This window comes from Ornithodoros turicata, chromosome 2, assembly GCF_037126465.1.
Source record: "Ornithodoros turicata isolate Travis chromosome 2, ASM3712646v1, whole genome shotgun sequence".
Classification (NCBI taxonomy): domain Eukaryota; kingdom Metazoa; phylum Arthropoda; class Arachnida; order Ixodida; family Argasidae; genus Ornithodoros; species Ornithodoros turicata.
Genome location: NC_088202.1, coordinates 39,070,583 through 39,089,842, shown reverse-complemented (window position 1 = coordinate 39,089,842; position 19,260 = coordinate 39,070,583). Strand labels below are relative to the sequence as shown.

The following is a 19,260-nucleotide window of genomic DNA, read 5'->3' as shown; positions in this document are numbered from 1 at the left end:
CCCAGGGGGGGGGGGGGGGGGGGGGGGAAGTACCTATACACAGCCGAGAAAGTGAGAATCATCATGTACACAGAATTTGTAGCACTTGGTGGCTGTCGTGTCACTGGCTATCGTGTCAATAATTACTCAGTAACCTGTCGCGGGGAGCAGAAAGCGTACACTGTGTAGTGGACGACCATCTTGAGGCAACCCTTGTATTACCAGGAAGCGAGGCAGGCGCGAGATGACAAACTTCCTTATTAATGGCCGACACCGAAGCATATACAGAGAAAGAGACACTGTATGCTGCCAAATCAGCATCGTGACGAGAAGTGAAATAGATAGCCTTCCTTTCTGGTACCGTGCCTTGCTCCAGTGTTACGAGAGGTTTTCCCCTCTCGAGTCGCAGCTGCTCGCTAAGTGTAAAGACTGTGCTTGCGCAGTCAAATCTTACGACAAGTGAAATCAGTACAATGCAGGTAATTCATATGACTATGCTTTCAGCTAACGGTCGGTCTTACGCCAACGGTGGAAACGCTCCTTCGTTGGCACTTTTCGAGAACAGCGAGACTATATCGTCCGAATAGTTTTAACTGAATTCAAACAACTCAGGGAAAAGAGGTGCTCACGCCAGGAATCGAACCAGATTCTGTGCTGTTTCCGTGCTTTCCTATGCCATTTTTTTGTTATAATTAAGAAACTGGCAGAATACCCACACGAAAATATCCTTAAGAAATTATCAAAGGCCTCATTCACATCAGAAGTTCATATACTGAGGCCCATGTGGTCTTTAATAAAAGCTGTCTGAACTTATCAAGTCCCATTTGAGAAATAGGTTGTACAGTAAATTCACTTCGTTCTCTTTTTGTTATTAGTACAGATATTAGCGTTTTTCGTAAACATGAATATTTGAGATGGTCTCCAACGTCAGCTGCAATAACACCATTAGAGTTCTCTGTTCTATCCGCATTCGTGATAAATAAGTGTATTAGGCTTGGTGACGTGCTTGTTACGGGAGTTGGATGCAAGATGACGTTCTCACAGTGGTTAGACTCCAGTGTCATTGTGAGCCTCCGTTGTAAATTGCTTCTCTCCATCATATTTATATTAAAATATCCCAAATATAACTGATAATTATATTAATTAATGAAGGACAAGTGCTCATCAAAAAAGCAAAGGAATTCATTGACATCTCCATGCGGAGGGCGGTACAGTGTCGAGAAAAACTTTTGGCCAGATCGTACAGTAATAATCTCGAAATCGATCGTAAATTTTGTGTATTCACTTACTAATAGACCATTCCAATGGTTCGTTATCAGTATAGCTACTCCACCTCCTCGACCATATACACGATTCAGGTAAAAAGAGTTATATCCATCCAAATCAAACTGATCTCCATCGAGCTGACACCATGTCTCAGAAAACATGATACAATCAAAATTAATTCCTACATCATGGAACAGAAGATTAAGTATATCATGCTTATTCTGTATAGATCGAACATTAGCATGGAAATATTTAATATATCCATTGTCAGGTAATGTACTACGAATCGATGGAAACAACTGAGTCAACAATCATATACAAAGGGTGTTGTTGCTACTGCCGACTTGTTTATACAATCCGTGCTAGATCCTCATCACATTTTATTTTTACAGCAGCACTAGTTTCATCTTTACAGACAAAGATTTTTCCGTTACTAATCCAGCCATATTTTTTGCGCCGGGGCAAAGGTGTTCATTTACGAAAACGGTCTCGTTTTACTTGATGCCCAGGTCGCTACAGATAATTCGCTTTTGTTTTTCGCCTTATCGAGCACTGCATCACGCTTTACTCTTCGCTGAAATTGTACAATAATGTTGTTGGATGATGTCCTTGTAGAAACTATGACACACGGCCACATCAGAAGGTTCAATTGGCTCTCCTATAGTTTCACCAATACGATGGATAATATCGTGGAGATGTTCGCTTGGTGCAGGCTTAATGCCTTTCACTTCAATGTTCACATTACGGGAATACTCCCGAAGCTGTATTATTTGCTTATTCTGATGTTTAATCTGCTCGTCTGCCTCAGCCAATCAGGTCAATTGTGGTCTGCCTCAGCCAATTCTCGTTGTTCACGACTTTTAACTGGATCACACATGCACAGAGAACTCAAACGCAGCACCTTCACAGCGACAGCGCGTTCATTTACGAAAATTTGCAGGCTCATAGAGCGAAAAAATACGCGCACAACACTGCACCGCACGACATTGGATCCGTGGGAAGTAGGTTCCCGGGAGAGGGTTAAAGCGAGGACAGTTTATTTTCGTCGCCTTGTATAAGAGAGGGCGACTTAGACTCTGAAGTTGCAACCAGTGGCTTCCTAGTGGTCCTCAGGTTCCGTAACCGCCAGCCTTGTTTTTGTATCGCTCATTTTGCGCACATGGCCCAATTCCTTTTGGAAAGTGGAGTGAGCTTCGTTTGTGATTTTTGCAGTTGTTTTGAGTATATAAAATGCTGACACAATTACATTCAGCGGTTTATCCAAATCCAGGCGTTGCAAAAAAATTGGGCGGGGGTGGGGGTTGTTACCACAATTTCGTCACATTTTAACGTATCATTATACACCTACATGTGTCTAAAACTATAATAGCAGGTAAAAAGGTTAGGGGGGCAGTGTCGCCAGACGTACTGGAGGGAGGGGTATGGATAAATCACCGATTATATTCCAGGCAGAGAGCATGCACAGCTCAGTCAAGGTATAGTACCAAATCCACTCAAGCAGGGAGCCACCATACACATGACGCGGAATCACTCGGCAGATTTCATCACAGCCAAGTTCAGTCTGAAATGCAACACCTCGTATATACCGAACGGGCGGTGACGAAGGCTGGAATGTCGACGTGAGGTGCAAAACGGCGCAGGTCTATACGCGCAACTTCCACTGAAACACCGACAGCGTGTGTGCGCAATGAAGCAACGATATCCTTCGGAGCATGGAGGCATTTGGGCGCGGTGACAGTTCGCACTTTTGCTGCTGTGGCTTGAGCGCTGTCGTGAGTGTCTACCCCCGAGTAATAAAGCTAGTTTCCCTGACCTATAGGTCAACTTTGCCCAAATAAGAACTCTCATTCGATCGTATGCAACAATATTACTGCACGCCTTCCATGCACGAACTTTCTGCCGAAGCTTTACCACACTCGTCAAAAAGAGACGTCCAATGCCCAGTTTCGCACGTTCTACATCAAATCACGTAAACCTGACTTGGTGAGCAACGAAAAAGCTGCGGCGCGAATAACAGACATAACTAGGGTTCCGCGTTTTCCTTTTATTATTTTTGGGCGGATTCGGCGTATGTTTTTCGATGTTTATTGATTTTCACGCAATCGGCGTTTTTCGATGTTTTTCTTGGCGTGTATATATATGCTTTACCCGACAGCTATCGGCGAATAGGAATCACAATGTAATTTCTGTACGACGCTCATTCACCATGGCGTTGTTCGTTGCGGTGGCGTTTTATGGCTAATGAAAAAGTAAACGGACGTTTTACACAACCATCGTATCTCTGTATGGTTTTCTGATCTGCATCAACAACTTGCTGTGCATGTGCAGCAATTATCTCTGTCATGTCCTGGAATGTCCCTCTGTATTCGGTGCTTTTAGATTAAAACAGAAAACGCGAAACCCTAGACGTAACGTAGGCCAATACAGTTCCTCGCCGTTCTTCGAGGACACGATATAAATAATCTGCGTTCGATATCGATGGGCTTTTATCATAGGGGGGCATTCGGAAAATGTTTACTCGACAAACATCTGGGACGCCTACCTGCCACCGTATTACGCCGGAAGACGCAATGCAGCGCATCAGGAGGGGGCGCGGTCGCAAAAAAAAAGAGACCGACCGCAATTAGCTAATGCCCCACTTCCCAAATTCGCCTTCCTCCAATTTCCATTACGGCTTCGCGTCGAGTGAAAAAAGAAAAAGAGGCATCTGTGATCCTGATGCTGCCCCACTCACCGGACTGCGGAGGCGATAATCCTGACAGAGTGTTCGTGACAAATAGGCTCTCCGTTTATTGCGATCTTGTCAGCATAAGACCACGACCGGAGAAGATGCGCGCGTAAATTAATAAAAGTGATCTGCCTCTATAACCTATATAAGAAATAATATATACAGTGGAACGAAATGTTGATTTAGGAAGAGTCAGTCACTGGCTAGCGCGAACGCATTTATAATTTAGTACTCCTCATCGGGCGCGTGCCGAGAAAAAAAAATAGTATAAATGGGTAAGGTTGAATAACCCGGCGATTTTTCATTCGGCGCCAGAAACCACGTAATACCAGTTTTAAAAAGGAACTCGGGGGCTGCGCATGCGCAGATCTATGTAGGGTGATCTATCCAATGTTGGGCTTCGGTCCTCGCCGTTTCATCAATCAATCGCAAATAAAGTTGCGTCTATAGGGGAGACAAAAAAACCACGATACCTCCGACTCTTGTATGCGACGGACATGTCGCACGTGTAACACGGCTCCGTTGTCGAAGAAAAACTGCTAGAGAACCCTGACAGATACAAATATCGAGCAGTTTATTGGAAAGAAAACCGGCTTTCGGGGGGAGGGTGGACGGGGCGTATGCCCCGGGAACTCCTTCGCAAAGTCAGTTTAGTCAGTCTTAGTATTATTATTATCATAGAAATCACTTACATCCAATCAGAATTTTATGCAGTACAATATTTGTGCTGTGGCGAAATCAAAACAAATAAATGGCACATAACAATGGTCCTCATTGTAAAACGACGATAAAACCTGAGACACGGAACAGAAAAGAACAACACGACACGTTCTCAAAACCCTTGCACTTCTACCATTGAAAGGTCCTCATACCGTGACGAGTACCTCGACGTCATAGCAGAAGACAACTACCCGGTGGGAACCGCCGTTGTATGAAATATGGAGCGGCGCCAATGCCGCCAGTAAGTTGAATTGAATGAATTCGTATTTTTGACAAGAGCAACGCAATAAATGAATCATGTACTGTAAATCAGAATTTAATGTGGGCATCAATATGGTGCGCAGCAATACGGGTAGGTCATAATGAAGTCAAGATACTGCAGGCCACTTTCCATCCATACGAACCGAGCACCACGTGCGGTATTTTGCCACGCAGACAAAAACCCTCACCAGGGCTACAACGCCGTGCCCCAGGGACTCCACCGTTGTAAATCCGCCACTGCTTGCAGTGAAACTTTTCGGTAAATTGGAGCACATATTTTACGGGGGTACTTATCGACAGTGCAGACCACGCGAGTACGACACGAAGGGATACGTACGCAACATGGATTGCGCACGAATTGGACAAATAATGAGAATTATCCAGCGCGTGTGCAGCGAAGGGCACTATGAGCAGCATCCTGGGTCCCATGTAAACCGAGGCTCTTCTCTGCGTAACGTTTCCACGGGCGGAAACCGGTTTCGGATTCTGCGTACCCCTCCGCTCAGTGGGAAAGGAGCAACAATGCTACACCGCTCATGTCGCAACGGAAAGAGCACGTTTCCCCGCAGCAGGGTTGATACGCTCACTGAATGCGAAACTGACTCCCCGTGCAAAGTTCGTTATACATTTTCTTTCATCTTTCTAAAGCAGTAAGGTCCGATGCATCTTTTTGAAGTAATGAAGCGGGAAGTCAGAAAATGGCGCTTCTACGAATGTGCTTTCAAATATTTGTGGCGAATAAACCAAAATGAAACAATGTTTAAGACTTTTTTTTTAGTTTAATACGAAAACAACAGCGCGCAAGGTATGCGCCAGCAACGGCTATGAAAACAGCCTCACCGCCTAGAGCGAGAGCCGGGGGGAGGGGGGGGGGGGACTCACCCCCACACGCGTGAGCACTCTGAGTAACCAGTCTCGTTTTAACCTGCGCAAAACTATCCCGGCCTAGCCTATAACCTGATGAAATCAGTCGCCCCCTCGCCTCCTGGAGCAGCTTCACTTCTGAAGTACAGTGTCAGTTTTTTTTAACGATTTATTTTACTGCCGTCTCTCCGAGGGGACGCATCTGCATTAAAGTGACCAATCAGTGCGCGTCAGTCAAGGCACGAAGGACAATCCCAATATCAGACATGATTTTGTGCAAAAAGCCAGTCTCGTGGACAACCCGTTTATACAAGAGACGTAAATGTTTACGGCGAACGCGCGCAGCACGCCGGCATTAAACAGAGAGCGTTATATAACACGTGTCAACTACTAGATGAACACTTTCGCACTCTACTGACGAAGCAGCTCACCTCTTTGGCATCTTTCGCCGCCATACCAAGACACCCGGTCCACAAAATTCCCTATGGCACTCCAACGAGGGTGGAGGTGGTTGTCATTCTCGACCGCGTCGTAGCACAAACGCACACACCCCAATCCACGGGCACAGTCACCTTAAAAGCAGGGGAGTGTCGCCTTTTGGGCCGCCTCGTAGGTCAACCGCAAGCCGACCGCATCGTTGGAACCTGGTGGCTCAGCAGCTCCGAAAAAGAAGCAGAGCTCGGTCCCACGCGTCACGCCATACACTCTCGCGCGATACACTGTTTTCTTCCCCGATGTTCAGTCCACCGAATTTAATTTCCACGCAATTATGTTGTCGCAAAAGCCTTTCACTCCATACAACGGTACGAAAGTGTAAAAACACTGCCTCAAAATGTGACGGAAGCAGTGTGAGAGGGGGGGGGGGGGGGGGTTCACATATCGAAGTGGCGCCCGCGAGTTTATCGATTGTGACTACACCGGGGCATCGCATATGTATAAAGGAACGGACATTGTATTTTTATAAACAAACAAAAAGCTTATTTGAATCGACGTAAACGGCGTGGCCAGCTTTCTTTCCGTGTTAGCGCCGCGAAGCAACTGTGGCTATGGGCGGCGTACAGATGTGGACAGATAGATTGATTGATTGGATTGATTTGATTTGATATTTATCTGGCGCAAGGATAACACAGATCAAGCTGCGCCGAAGCAGTTGTGGACAAATGGAGAAAGGACAGCAGGAAGGAGTGGGGGACAGAGGGGTTAGTATGCGTCTTGGGACGACTTCAAGGGGAACTACCAACATTGGTCTGGAAAGTCTGCTGGAAAACCCAGGGGAAAACCCCAGACAGCGCAGCCGCTGCGGGGATTCGAACCCGCGTCCCCCTCCCTAACCTCTGCCACGGGAGCTGGTCGTCGTGGTCAGCTCTTTTTAACAACGGAGTCGTCGCGACGTAACTACGTGGACATGCAGCGTAAATAAACGTATCTAAACTCCCACTTAACTTTACGCAAAACATGCGGAGGTTACTAAAAATAACGCAGCTCGAGCTAGATATAACTTCTAGATATAAACCTGAAGCAAAGCCAACTATAGGAACCCAAATTACATATCTCAATGTCCAAACGAAAAAGCTTGCAACGATGTAAAACTCAAGCAGATGCCCTATATGTGGCCGTTCTAACGTGATTGGTGATAAGAAATCTGGGAACTATCGAATGGAATTGCGCGAAGGGCTCCTAATTTCCAGACGTGAAAGAGAAGAAAATGACTATTTGTGGTTCACAGTTGATGTACTGTAAGGATTTTGCGCAAGTACACGACCTTGCACAGCTAGTGGAAGGCTGCAACGGCAACGCGGTCGGAGATGAAAGAAAAAAAAAGGAATGACCGAGTAGAGAAAGGCCTTCCGTTTCCTGCGGAATACGCGATGAAATGACTGAAAAGCGCCCCCAATGGCTCGTTTTCCCTCTCTCAGCCAATAAAACTGTGGAGAAGAAAGGATTTCCATACAAAATGAGGAAGGAATGGAAAGTCTGTTTCACTGCGTAGAACATTTGAGAAAAAAAGAGAAAGAAAGCAAATGCTGCGCCTCTCCACAGGCCTTCGATTAATGTTGAAAAATTGTCCCGTGGGTAAAAAATTTGTAAAATAAAAAAAAATTGGTAAATGAAATTTTTTCCCAATAGACGAAAACCAGCAAATCCATCCAGAAAACAGGGCTGCGTGGATATAGTCATTCCAATGCCTAACCGAATACGAAGCGAACAGATAAAATGAATAAGAAGAGCGTTTTGGAGCCGAACTATGACGTTGGTAAATTCTTGTACAAGAGTTTAGCCACATGGGCCAGTTCTTTGTGGATAAATCGCGTAAATAAAACAAACAAAAACAAAACAAAAAGCTGCCGCTGCTAAGCCTCGTGTGTATATGGATACGCGTAGTTTCGTACCAGCAGAAACTTTGTTACGATATTCATTTTACTACGTTTCGGGAAATTTTGGGACAGAACATGCAATTCCGTTGTTGCGCTTCTAGTAAATATGCCTTCGAGAATTAACTTCAGAGCGGCATCCATACCAAGACAACAAGAAAATGGCGCACTGCAACGAGTCTGCAAGGCGAAAATTTTGGCGCGATTTTTGAGCACTCGGTATACGGCACAGCCTGCCCCGCCGTTGCTTTTTACGGAGCGGCAGCAATACCGTACTTTATTGTGGGCGACTCCGTATATCCGATGCGAATACGAAGGCAATAGTGAGTTTTAGTATACCGTTGATGAAGTTATCGTCTCTATCGGAACCAATCGCACTCGTGCGTGACTCAGAATCTTATCCACTGATTGGTTCCGGTTGATACGGTGAAACGCTAGCCACGTTATCAACGGTCTGCTAAAACCCTCTAGTGGCTACATAACCGAACCGTATCAACACACACAGGATATGTATAGATACACAGCTCATGCACGTCTTCGAGTGAAGCAGCACTTATGCATCTTCTCTTTCAACACTTTCGGTCTTGTCGGTGCAGCTGCGGTGCTATTCGGTTTGAAAGGTACGTTCCTGTGACACCAAATTCGAATATAGAATTCCATATTACATCCAAATTCGCAATTATTCGCTTCTGTATTCGAAAAATAGCCGAATGCACGCTATTTTGACTTACAGTACTTTAAATGCAACTATATAGCTACACAAAAAACGGCATGGTGTATGCTACGGCTAAGAAAATGCACGAAGAACCAGCTTGTTCCCTCCTTATTTAAGTGAAACCGTTGTAAGGAGACGCAAAATCTTAAATGTCAGCAGGCATCTCGGGCGACAAGAAAAACTTCAACGGAACTCACACGGACATAGCGTTAGCGAGCATTACGCACGTCTAATGAAATGCGACGAGGAAATCAGCATATGGAGTTGCGCTGACGCTGAGGCACCAGGACGAAATTGTTATCCATATCCGGGGCCCTTTCTTTGCCAGTCGAGGTAACCATGGCCGTACATATCGACCGGTGACACAGCCCCTGAATATCGATTCCGTTCACTCATGGGGCTCCCTCGTGACTGAAAACAAAAGGACTTTTGCCCTCGTCCAGTCCCGATATGGTCGACACATATTAATGCCGCTACTTTCTCGCCACGAACGACAAATGCTATGTACAGTATGCATGCCGCGCGAATATTCCGATTTTTTTCTTAACCGGAACGAGTAATTGCACAAGTATTCGATTCGAATATCGAAATGATGCCTCGTGGAAAGCGAATATATTCGAATAGTTCCGATGACGTACTCGTATAAGCCCTAAAAGCCTAAAGAGAAGGTATCAAACGAGATGAGGGGTGCTCCATCCAATGATCCACAGGAAGGGATTTGCGCAAGATTCTCGTCTCAGGGAGTGTTGAAATTTTTCGAGGGGGCGAGTCTCGACTGCCATATCTGCTGGCCTTTCGGGCATTTTTCTTTTTCGCCTCTTTTGAATGCATTTCGGCTTTTCAGCACGTCACCTTTTTTTCTCGGGGGGGGGGGGGGGGGTGCAAGATCTTAGGGGGTCTAGTAAAAGAGGGATTTGGGCTCGTTGGTACAGCGACATGTTTGTTCAGTGTTAGCGCCGCGAAGCAACTGTGGCTATGAGCAGCGTACAGGCGTGGACCGACGAAGAGGGGACAGTAGGAAGGAATGGGTGACAGGGAGGGGGGGGGGGGGGGCAATGGCATAATGATTGTCAATGGAGCAAGAGAGACGCGGATAACACGCAGAAGACAGCTTCTCCACTACAAAGTACACTACATGGTATCAGAGGAGGCGAGCACAGGGCGCTCAAGCGTCAGACAGCAGTCACAGGGGGGGTTGTTTAGGGCGGGACGATTTAGGGGGGAATCACTGTCCAAATGTATCACCACCAACATACGCTGTAGAATCGTATGTATGCTGTATATGTGTTCGGTTCGTTTATGGATATTCGCGTCGTATACGGTCCGGTTTTGAGATTACTATTCGCACTGCCGTAAACGTTCATCGCGCGCCTTTGCGTGAACACCGTGGTAGAGGCCATCTGGATACGCAGACATATTCCAATGTCTCGAATTCAATTTTGAAACGTGAGCGGAATATGGCTATTAACATGCCAACTTCATTCTTTTTGTTTGCGACAACGTTGTCTATTGATCTTGTTGCAAGAATTGAGTACTGGACATTTGCACGTTTTGCTTAACATCACAGAGGTGCTGTTTACGTCACCGACAGAGTAATTACCTATGTTGCACGGCATTATTCTAGGAAAGGTGCATTGGCACTGACGTCACGCAGGTGCGGTTGAGAGGGAACACCACCTGCGCGGCCACATGTATTTTGTATGGGACAAACATTGCATCGCGTTTCGATAAGTATTGATAGATTTTCACGATACGGATCTTATTCGATAGCTGTTCAAAATTCACATATATTGGATATAATGCAAAACAAACTTTCTTAGTTCGTATTTCTATGGACGATACAGATGTTTTAAAAAATCGACACCCTAGTTTCGGAGCACACGACTGAAACACAGGCGAAAATTTTTATTATTCGAGGGGCCCCGTGCCGGCAAAACTTCAACGAACCATACAATGGCAACTGTGTTGAAGTAGGTCAGACGAGCTAGATGTCGTACAAGTGCCGAGTAATTGGTTTCGATTTACTTATTATTTATTCGATTGTTTGTATTGAGGTTGGATTGTGGACTGAATCAGACGGTTACGACGACAGCTTTCTGGTACTGCTCTCTGCGACACCCAACGAAGAGATGTCGGATACCAAAGCTGGCCGAACGCAAGCCTTGGCACGCACTGAAGCTTCACTCGTGGAAACTCGAGCTCCCCAGGTTCGCGAAACTCCGGTTGAGAACCACTGATGAAAAAAGAAAAATAAAAATCACCCCTCGTATTTGACACTGTTCTGTTACGGTACGTATCGGTCTCGCCGCATATTGGCGGAAGAATTCACATTCGGCGTGGAGTGTTGCGAGTTCCATTAGCTAATGTCCAATTCCTTGCGCGGCCAGTCTGATCTCCGTTTGGTGAACAAAACATTTTCACTAGAGTGCAACGGTTTGCTTCGCCGCAGCATAGAGGAACTGGTTGAGCGCTTTGCGGCTGGTGCGCGCGCACACACACACACACACACACACACAAAAGAGAAACAGGAAGCAAGTCGGAAAACGTTGTCCGCATGCTATAGGAACAATCTTGCAATGTGCGACGCTAATTGGGTTCATGATGAGTGCTCTGCCGGGTCATGTCCTTCCGCACACGGTGATGTCACACATGGAAGTAGCGGCTTTCATTCGGGGGACTTATACCCTCTGTGATTTGCCACGTCAGGAAAATTACAAAGTCGACTCTTACACTGTTCCAACCGAAGCAGCACAACATCTTGGCCAAATATTGGACCAAGATTGGACCAGTACTGGGCCAGTATTGCCAATATTAGGCCAAGATGTTGGGCTTCTTGGGAAGTTTCATGTTTTCTTTCCTCAACTAACCTTCTTTGTACACCTTCACGCCAAGTTTCGCTGCTAGAATATGCCTGCTTTTGCCACATTCGTAGATTATAGTTTGCATTTTTTTCAAGCAAACAATTAACGACTGTGTCCGTGGTGAACTATGCAGTGCAAGGCTAGTGTTGTTTTGTTGTTGCTATTGCAAGAAATGTGCATCGGCCAGCTAGCTGAAGTTTGTCGTACAGCAGCACGCGAAAACGAGGACAACGCTGCAGTATTGCATATAAAAGGACAATTAGGAAACTCCTTTTTTTAGTGAAAAGACACACACTTTCCCCTTGTACCGACATCCCTGTATATTAGCGAGTTTTAGTATACCGTACGCTATCGCCTTTGCGTACGTAAGGAATAGCGTGGTGGCTCTGCGCAATGCTCTGTTTATGTCTTGCGCGTGCGCAGAACCACCAACGCTGTCCCTCACTTACGCAAAGCCCTGTTTTAGCTAACCTCTCCCATAACCATATTAAATAAAATAACAAAGGCGACAGAGTACGTTATACCAAAACTCACTATTAACAAAACATTGGGACGATACGCGAAACTTCTTGGGCGACAACAAGCTTCTTGCGCCTACTCCAGTGTTAGACAAAAATCCCCCTTATCAAACTCTTGCAACATGCAAACCCTCTCGAATAGCCACCAACAGATAAGCTACATACACGTTCCGACACATAGTCGATAAGGGAGCAGCGTTGCCCGTTTCATTTATACGGCAAGACAAAATGTCGACGAAAATCCCCCTGTCACCTGACGGAAGTTTTTATAACGAGGGTGCCTACGAAAGAAGATGTGACTTTGACCTACGCTACGACACGCCGAAGCCCTGCCGTCGACAGGAGTTACGAAACCCAACACGGTTGCTGTTGTGGCAGACAATGCATGAGCGACCGTGGGCGACCTTGCATGCGATATTGGAGGCGTCCGAAGTGCTTTTTCACTGCACGAAGTCTCTCCTCCACTGGAGTCTGGCAACTTCAGAACGCCACACGTTGCTCAACTGGATAACCGTACAAAAGCAGCCATGACCCAGTCTCGCCGTTTCGATGACAACGCAGGCCGCTGTTGACGGCGCTGGATTTTCCTTGGCGGGTTTCTTTCCACGAAGTCAGAGCTATTGAAGCCCGCCTCGACCTTTTTTTTTTCTTTTTCTTTAAAAAGAAGTGCCAGTGAAATTCTAGCTCTAGATGAGACTTCTGCAGACGTTCGCTTCTTCCGCAGAATAGTTGTGTCCGAACAGTTGAACGACTTCGAATTCGCATCGTAATCACGGACCACAGGGGTGATCCTCGTGGAGTGGAGCATAAAGTCAGAATTCGTCTGCTAACACGATTGGCTGTTCTGCGAATTCAATAACTCGCAAGTGATTGCAGCTAACTTCGCAAATTTGAACCAGTAGACTAAAAGTGCAACACGCTTCCCAGAAAATCAGTCTTAAGAAAAAATATGGTACCGTTTTGCGCTTTATTTTGTTTTCCCATTCGCGTTCGGGGCGTTCACTACTTGCAGACGACAGTGGCTGCCCATGTGGCTAACAGTGGCTCGTCTCCACGGCTATGACCGCTGAAAGCATGTTCGCGACTAGCTACAGCCACTGAAAACACGGTCCTGATTGGCTTACTCTTAGTTATTACGTCACGCCGACGAGTAAGCAGACTTTCTCTTTCTCTATCTAGGTGGTGTTGGCAGTTCTCGCTCGTATTTGCACTGACGTTGCAACGCGCAGCAAACTCCATCACACCAATGTTGTGTCTGTTACGTTTGCGGCAGTGACGTACATTATGGAACGGGTGTGAGGAAGGATGATACATTTAGCGTTCGAAAATAAACCGTATTCCTCGCGGTAATACGAAAACCAAGGTTTCCACGCTTTCCTGCAACCAGGATTCCAGGTGCACTTGGAGTGCAGCCAAGCGCAGCGTCTCCAATACGGTGGATTGCCGAGGTGCAGTTATAAACTTAAAAGTGATAACACTCGAAGGGCGTTCGTGTATTCCATGAGCGTACGAGGACAAGATCCCTATTATTCGTATTTTCCGCGTTCTGTACTCCCGCCACGATCTCGTCCATTTACAACGGGGGCTTCAATTTCGCAACAGTCAAGACTCCAGAGCGACGGGAGCTGTCGTTGCATGTGAATGCGATATACGTCTGCATGTACACATTCGAGTCTCCCGTCATTACGCGTGTCTGCCACGCACAGTGGGGCGTAAGAAAGCGAGAAACAAACCCGTCTTTATCCACTACGAAAATGTGAAATGACATCAACGCACAAGTATGTCTCCGCGTCTTCGGAGGAAACCGAGCTAGAGACGTTGATCGGGTGAGAAAGAGGAGACCATTTCGTACAAGTGACACGATAGGCTCGTTGGTGTAAACGATTTGCGCGTTCAGCTCGGAATGATTGCAGGACTCGGCGGCACAACCCGACGCGAGTTTTGCGAACTTCACCGAATAATGCTGGGCAGCTCGTTTTAAGGGCGACTGTTTGGTGCAGGGACGGTTACTTTAAAAGATAAATCAGTGAAGGAACCGGGGTGACGACTCGCGCTTTAACAAAGGCGCCTATGTGAAACCCGAAATTAAAAATCACGTTTTCCTGCACACGAGTCGATTATGACATAATATGTGGACACTACAAGTTGCAAAACGCGCGACAACCAAGATTATCAGAGGCTTACGCACCAAGCTACGAGCTAGAAGAATCCACGATTGATTATTTAGATAAAATAAACGTATCGACCAATAATAAAAAAAAACTGAAAAACAAAACGAACAGATGCCTGATAGTAACAGCACGACTTGAGGAAAGGATGTTCCATTAAAAAAAAAGGAAAAGAAAGGGGGGAGGGGAGGACAAGGCGGGACAGGCTCGAAGAATGAGAATAGGTACAGAGCGTGAAGCCTGCAAGTCACATACTAAATTTTAATCCAAGCCACTCCTAGCTGGCAAGTGAACGTAAATCAGTCAAATTCATGCACGGCGAAATTCGCGCTCGTAAAAAATCTCGACTACGTGGAGTTCGTTTCGTTTGCAGCCTCAGTTTGAAACTTATCACCCTGACTCCTGATCAGACACCCTTGTCAAACTGAATGACCTATATAATCACTAGTGGGGCTTTGCGTCGCGAGGCAACTATGTGAATGACAGAACCCATGAACGAAAGATGCTCCACGAGTCCATGGAATACAAACAGGAGCTGCGACTCGAGACAGGCAATATACATAAACGTAAGCGAGATTAGATACCAGAGCATCGGCGCACGGCTGTCACTGCCAAATAGACGGCTGTCAAAGGTATGCGCCAAAGTCCAAGCGCTGGACGAACTATACAACCTGACAGACGGATCGCACATTTATAGATACGTGACGACGAAAACTACGTACATTGAGAGACCCGAAGCGGCAAAAAGCGGAGCACGACGCCCGAGCTCCTGAGTCTATATAGCCAGATATGCATAACGGACAGACAAAGGCTTTCTTTCATATACTTGCCATCCAATCACCATGGTTTTTTCCTCCCCATTACGCTGTACTCCTGAGTCCCCTAACCGATACACGTGACCAATTATTACTCTGAAGCTGTCGAACTGTACGAGGGCGCTGCATATAACACTTTATTCTTCAGACATTTTCTCGCACACTGTCTGCCGATACTGTTTCGACACTGTCTACCGACATTCTACCGACATCAACTCGCGTTTGCCAACCATAACAAGTCCACCGCGAATTTCCACGTGAATTTTGTTTAAACTTCAATTTCACTATGCATTCCACGCACCGTCTTGAAAGGCCCACGATTGCCAGCGATAAAGAAAAGCGGCACGATAAAGAAAAATCGTCTGCGCAATATTTCATCTCGCCCCCTTTTCAACGAACTTTTTCTCGCTAAAATATGCATCACATTGTACAACGCACGCGGAAAGTGACCGAGCGCTCCTGTTCATCATCTGTCACATGCGCTTTATATTGTCCCGTGTATATTGGCTAGTATCGATCAGAAGCCCGTGTGCGCGAGACAACCTCCCCCCCCCCCCCCCCGCACACAAGACGACCGAAGGTCCGGCAGGTGACAGAGATTAATAGAGAGGACCTAAGAAAAATTGAATCCTTTCCAACGAAGTTCATCCCATCAGATAGACGTGGGGAGAGCTACATTTCTATTGCCTGCGCTAAGTTAGCAGTCTGCTGGTGCAAGGTCGTCCGCTGTGATATTGGCAGAGCAGATTCTCACAGGCAGACCATCCGCATTTCGAATGAAGGGTATGCGAGGCAGGGAACACTTCACACACACTCGCACTGGTGGCGAAGCTCTGTTACGTATCTGTTTTCTCTGATTTGTTTACAGGTGGACCTACTCCATAAGGCATTTGGACATTTCGAACGTAACCATGTCCACGCTACACTCAGCAGCATTACTGTCACATCCAGAGTATAGAGTTCGCGCATCAGCAGCAATCAGCAGTTGTTCTGCACGCAGTACGATCAATGAGAGACTATATTGTCTGTTTTATGTAGCTAATCTTACAAACGATTATGTAACATGCTGGCGGAGCAAGTTTCAGCGTCTGGCTCTTTGTTGGCGACAAACAAAAACACCGTGCTCGTGAGCAACGTCACCGTGTGGAATATTAACTGGCGATGGCTTAGCAATGCACGCGCACGGCCTTCACCTACTGTGGACGAGTTGCAAGAAAGTGCTTCGTATCGCGAACGCAAATTAAGCGAATGTCGAGAACGTTTCGTCTTCTCGCATTATTTCTCCTGAGTGGAGAAACTGCTTGAAGGACGTCTTGGTCATGGCTGCCGTCTTCCAGAATATTACGCGTTTTGCTGCACGTTCTTACAGTAGCTCACCAGCCACACACCCCAGTGCCGTCGCCGCTTGAACGTCGGGACGATGCCGCTGATAAGGGCGCAAGGACAGCTTTTCAGCCCTGCATCATTATCGCGAGATGTGCTCTCGTGGGGGATGGTCACACAGACGCACTCGCCAATTCCCGTTTTATCGCTGTGTAGCAGTAGTCTGCTCTCCATAGTGAATAACTTCTTTGATATCAAACGGGCTTTACAGCTTTCCAAAGTGTCTGCATCCTGTTGTATCGCGCGGAACGTATCGTGTCCAGGTCACCCTGTGTTGCTGATTGACAATGTCTCCAAGATTTCTACGACCTTCACGTTATCCATGGAGCAGATATGTTCAATCATGGGACGGTTCACTTGGAATAAAACATTCGAATTCAGGAAAAACAGCAGTGAAGCTAATACTGTAATAGCTGTAAGATCAGCAAAATGGGCCTGGTTTTAAAAGTTCAGAGCTATGCTGAAAAACAGGAGTGAAAAAGGCGAAGCGTTTCCACTTCTCCAAGCAATACATTTTATGCAGAGGTCGCGAGCATCACCGTGTATTCACATCCAACGACATTTCCCGTAATACTCCAGCGGAAGATAATAGACTCATGTAATAGCATTCTGTTGCCACGTGGGCGTTCAGCGCCACGTCTTTTCGTGCTCTTCTAGTCATAGGAATGTCCAGCCAGAAGATATTCTGTAGCAGACAACAGGGTCGACGGTGTCGTCTGCTCTGTGCGCGGTACGGCGGTATTCCTGCGCCGTGAGAATGCTCAACATAAAATGCGGCGGTATCTCTACCGCATAAGCTGTTTTTTGCTTTTTCTTCCACAAGGATATGCCGTGAGGATGACACTCGTGTGAATACAAGGGTAAGTCCATACTGTGGCGAGCATATTCGGACGAATGCAGCACCTTTTTGTCGCCTGCTTATTCGGCACGTTCAATGTGGCATGCATGGCGCTATCTACCATCCACTACATGTCGCGTCTGCGACTGGACGCAAATCGTCAGCAGACAGAGCCATCGCTTTCGGCATAAGAAAATAATAATAAAAAAAATGGTCGAGGCAATCTGGAGCGCAGCCAAAAATCGATGAACCATCGTCGGAGTAGTCCAGGGTTCCCCGACATTTGTGGAACCACTTTCCACCGAGAAGAATGAAAATATCCAAGGTAGAAATCCGTGAATGGAAGGACGTTTGACAATATGCAGGTCCACACTGTATGTCACAAAACAAGCCCAGAAGCTGTCGGCAGGTACAGCAGGCCGACATGTTTAAATGGCGGACTCCAGCGCGGTTCGCAGCAGCACTCGTCGGTTATGTCCTCGCGCACAATCATGATTTTCAAAAGTACGCCCGACGAAACGTCCGAAGCAAAAAGGAATGAATGAGGGAAGAAGAAAAGAAGACATGGGCACACACATCAGTCCCACATATCAGTGGTGCACGTAGTGCAAGAAGACTTCCTGCGTGAAAACTCATGTAATTTAGATCGTGCACCTGCCCCGAACAGTGAAATATAACACTTTTTTTTTAAAGGCTGATCGACAGTGAGCATCTTGCCATCCGGTTGAGGTAGATTACGGGCGGAAACTTCACATCCGGTCTTTTGCACTTTATAGGCTATAAAACCCGCGTAAATGTGTCTCAGCTGTCGTGCAGCGACACACAGACACCTTGCGCGCAGAGCGAAGACATTAGGGATGCTCAGCGCTTAAATAACCTTCGCAAGCTACGAGCGTGACCTTAGGTGTAGCGCGAACGGTGTGGCATGGATCTGCCACACCCCATCAACAGACGTGCAACCGTGCTTATCCTCAGTAAACGGGTGCTAATGATTCGGGTATAAGCAAAATGCAGCGCGCGACAGTGATCCGAACGGTCCAGTGAAGATGCTAGAGCAACCGGATTCGCCGGAGAAATGAGAGGAATGGAACGTTCGTCAGATGTGTTCCGTCGGCAGTCCATAGCTGAGATTTAAGCCGCACAGTGGCCTGATTTTTTTTTACGAAGCACTGCAGGCCTTGCAAGGGCCGCAAGAACCGCACAATCAATAGAATCCCAGGTGATGAGTAGGACCCCGGCCGGCCGGCGATCGCCATTTGCACCAAAAATGACCGCATCGCTCTCCGGCCGATACTCCGCGCCGCAACGAGAGCTGCCCGCCATGTTAGATGGTAGGGAGCAACTTGTACCGGAATATACGCTCTTTCCTTCCTTAGCAGATGAGCAACGGAAGAGTAAAACGAAATAAAGTTACCTGATCGTCCTTCCCTCTGTCCGCCATGATGACACCGTCAGGAAGTGTTCACTCTGCGCGGAAAGCTTGTATAAGTACGATGCGCACGAGTGCTGACGTAACTGTGACGCGCCTCCCGCTACGGCTAGCCACGCAGTTCTGTCTGCGGAGAACCGCCGCTGCTAGCTAGGAAGCACGGTGACCCTCCGGAGCAGCACCGACGCCTGAGTCGCCCTCTGGCGCAAAGTATGCAAACTTATTGCTGGCTTTCGCGCCCAAATATCAACTTTTGAAAAGTGATAAAGTTGCACGTGTAGTGGGCGTGCGTTTTGTGCAGCGTGTGGAAACTTACAACGAAAGTATATCGGTCCTATGGCAA

General features: G+C 46.8%; 1 protein-coding gene across 2 annotated transcripts in view; it reads right to left on the bottom strand.

Annotated features, from left to right (window-relative positions):
- Positions 1–19,055, bottom strand: part of LOC135385295 (sodium/potassium-transporting ATPase subunit alpha-like) — a 77,669-nt gene extending 58,614 nt beyond the window's left edge. Inside the window, exon 1 of one of the 2 annotated variants that reach the window (XM_064614521.1) lies at positions 18,903–19,055. In XM_064614521.1, the coding sequence (XP_064470591.1) occupies positions 18,903–18,929 (27 nt within the window). In that variant the 5' untranslated portion in view covers positions 18,930–19,055. Of the gene's footprint in view, positions 1–6,249; positions 6,503–18,902 lie in introns of those variants that run through there. The other variant, XM_064614522.1, reaches the window with a different exon arrangement.
- Positions 19,056–19,260: the final 205 nt, after the last annotated feature.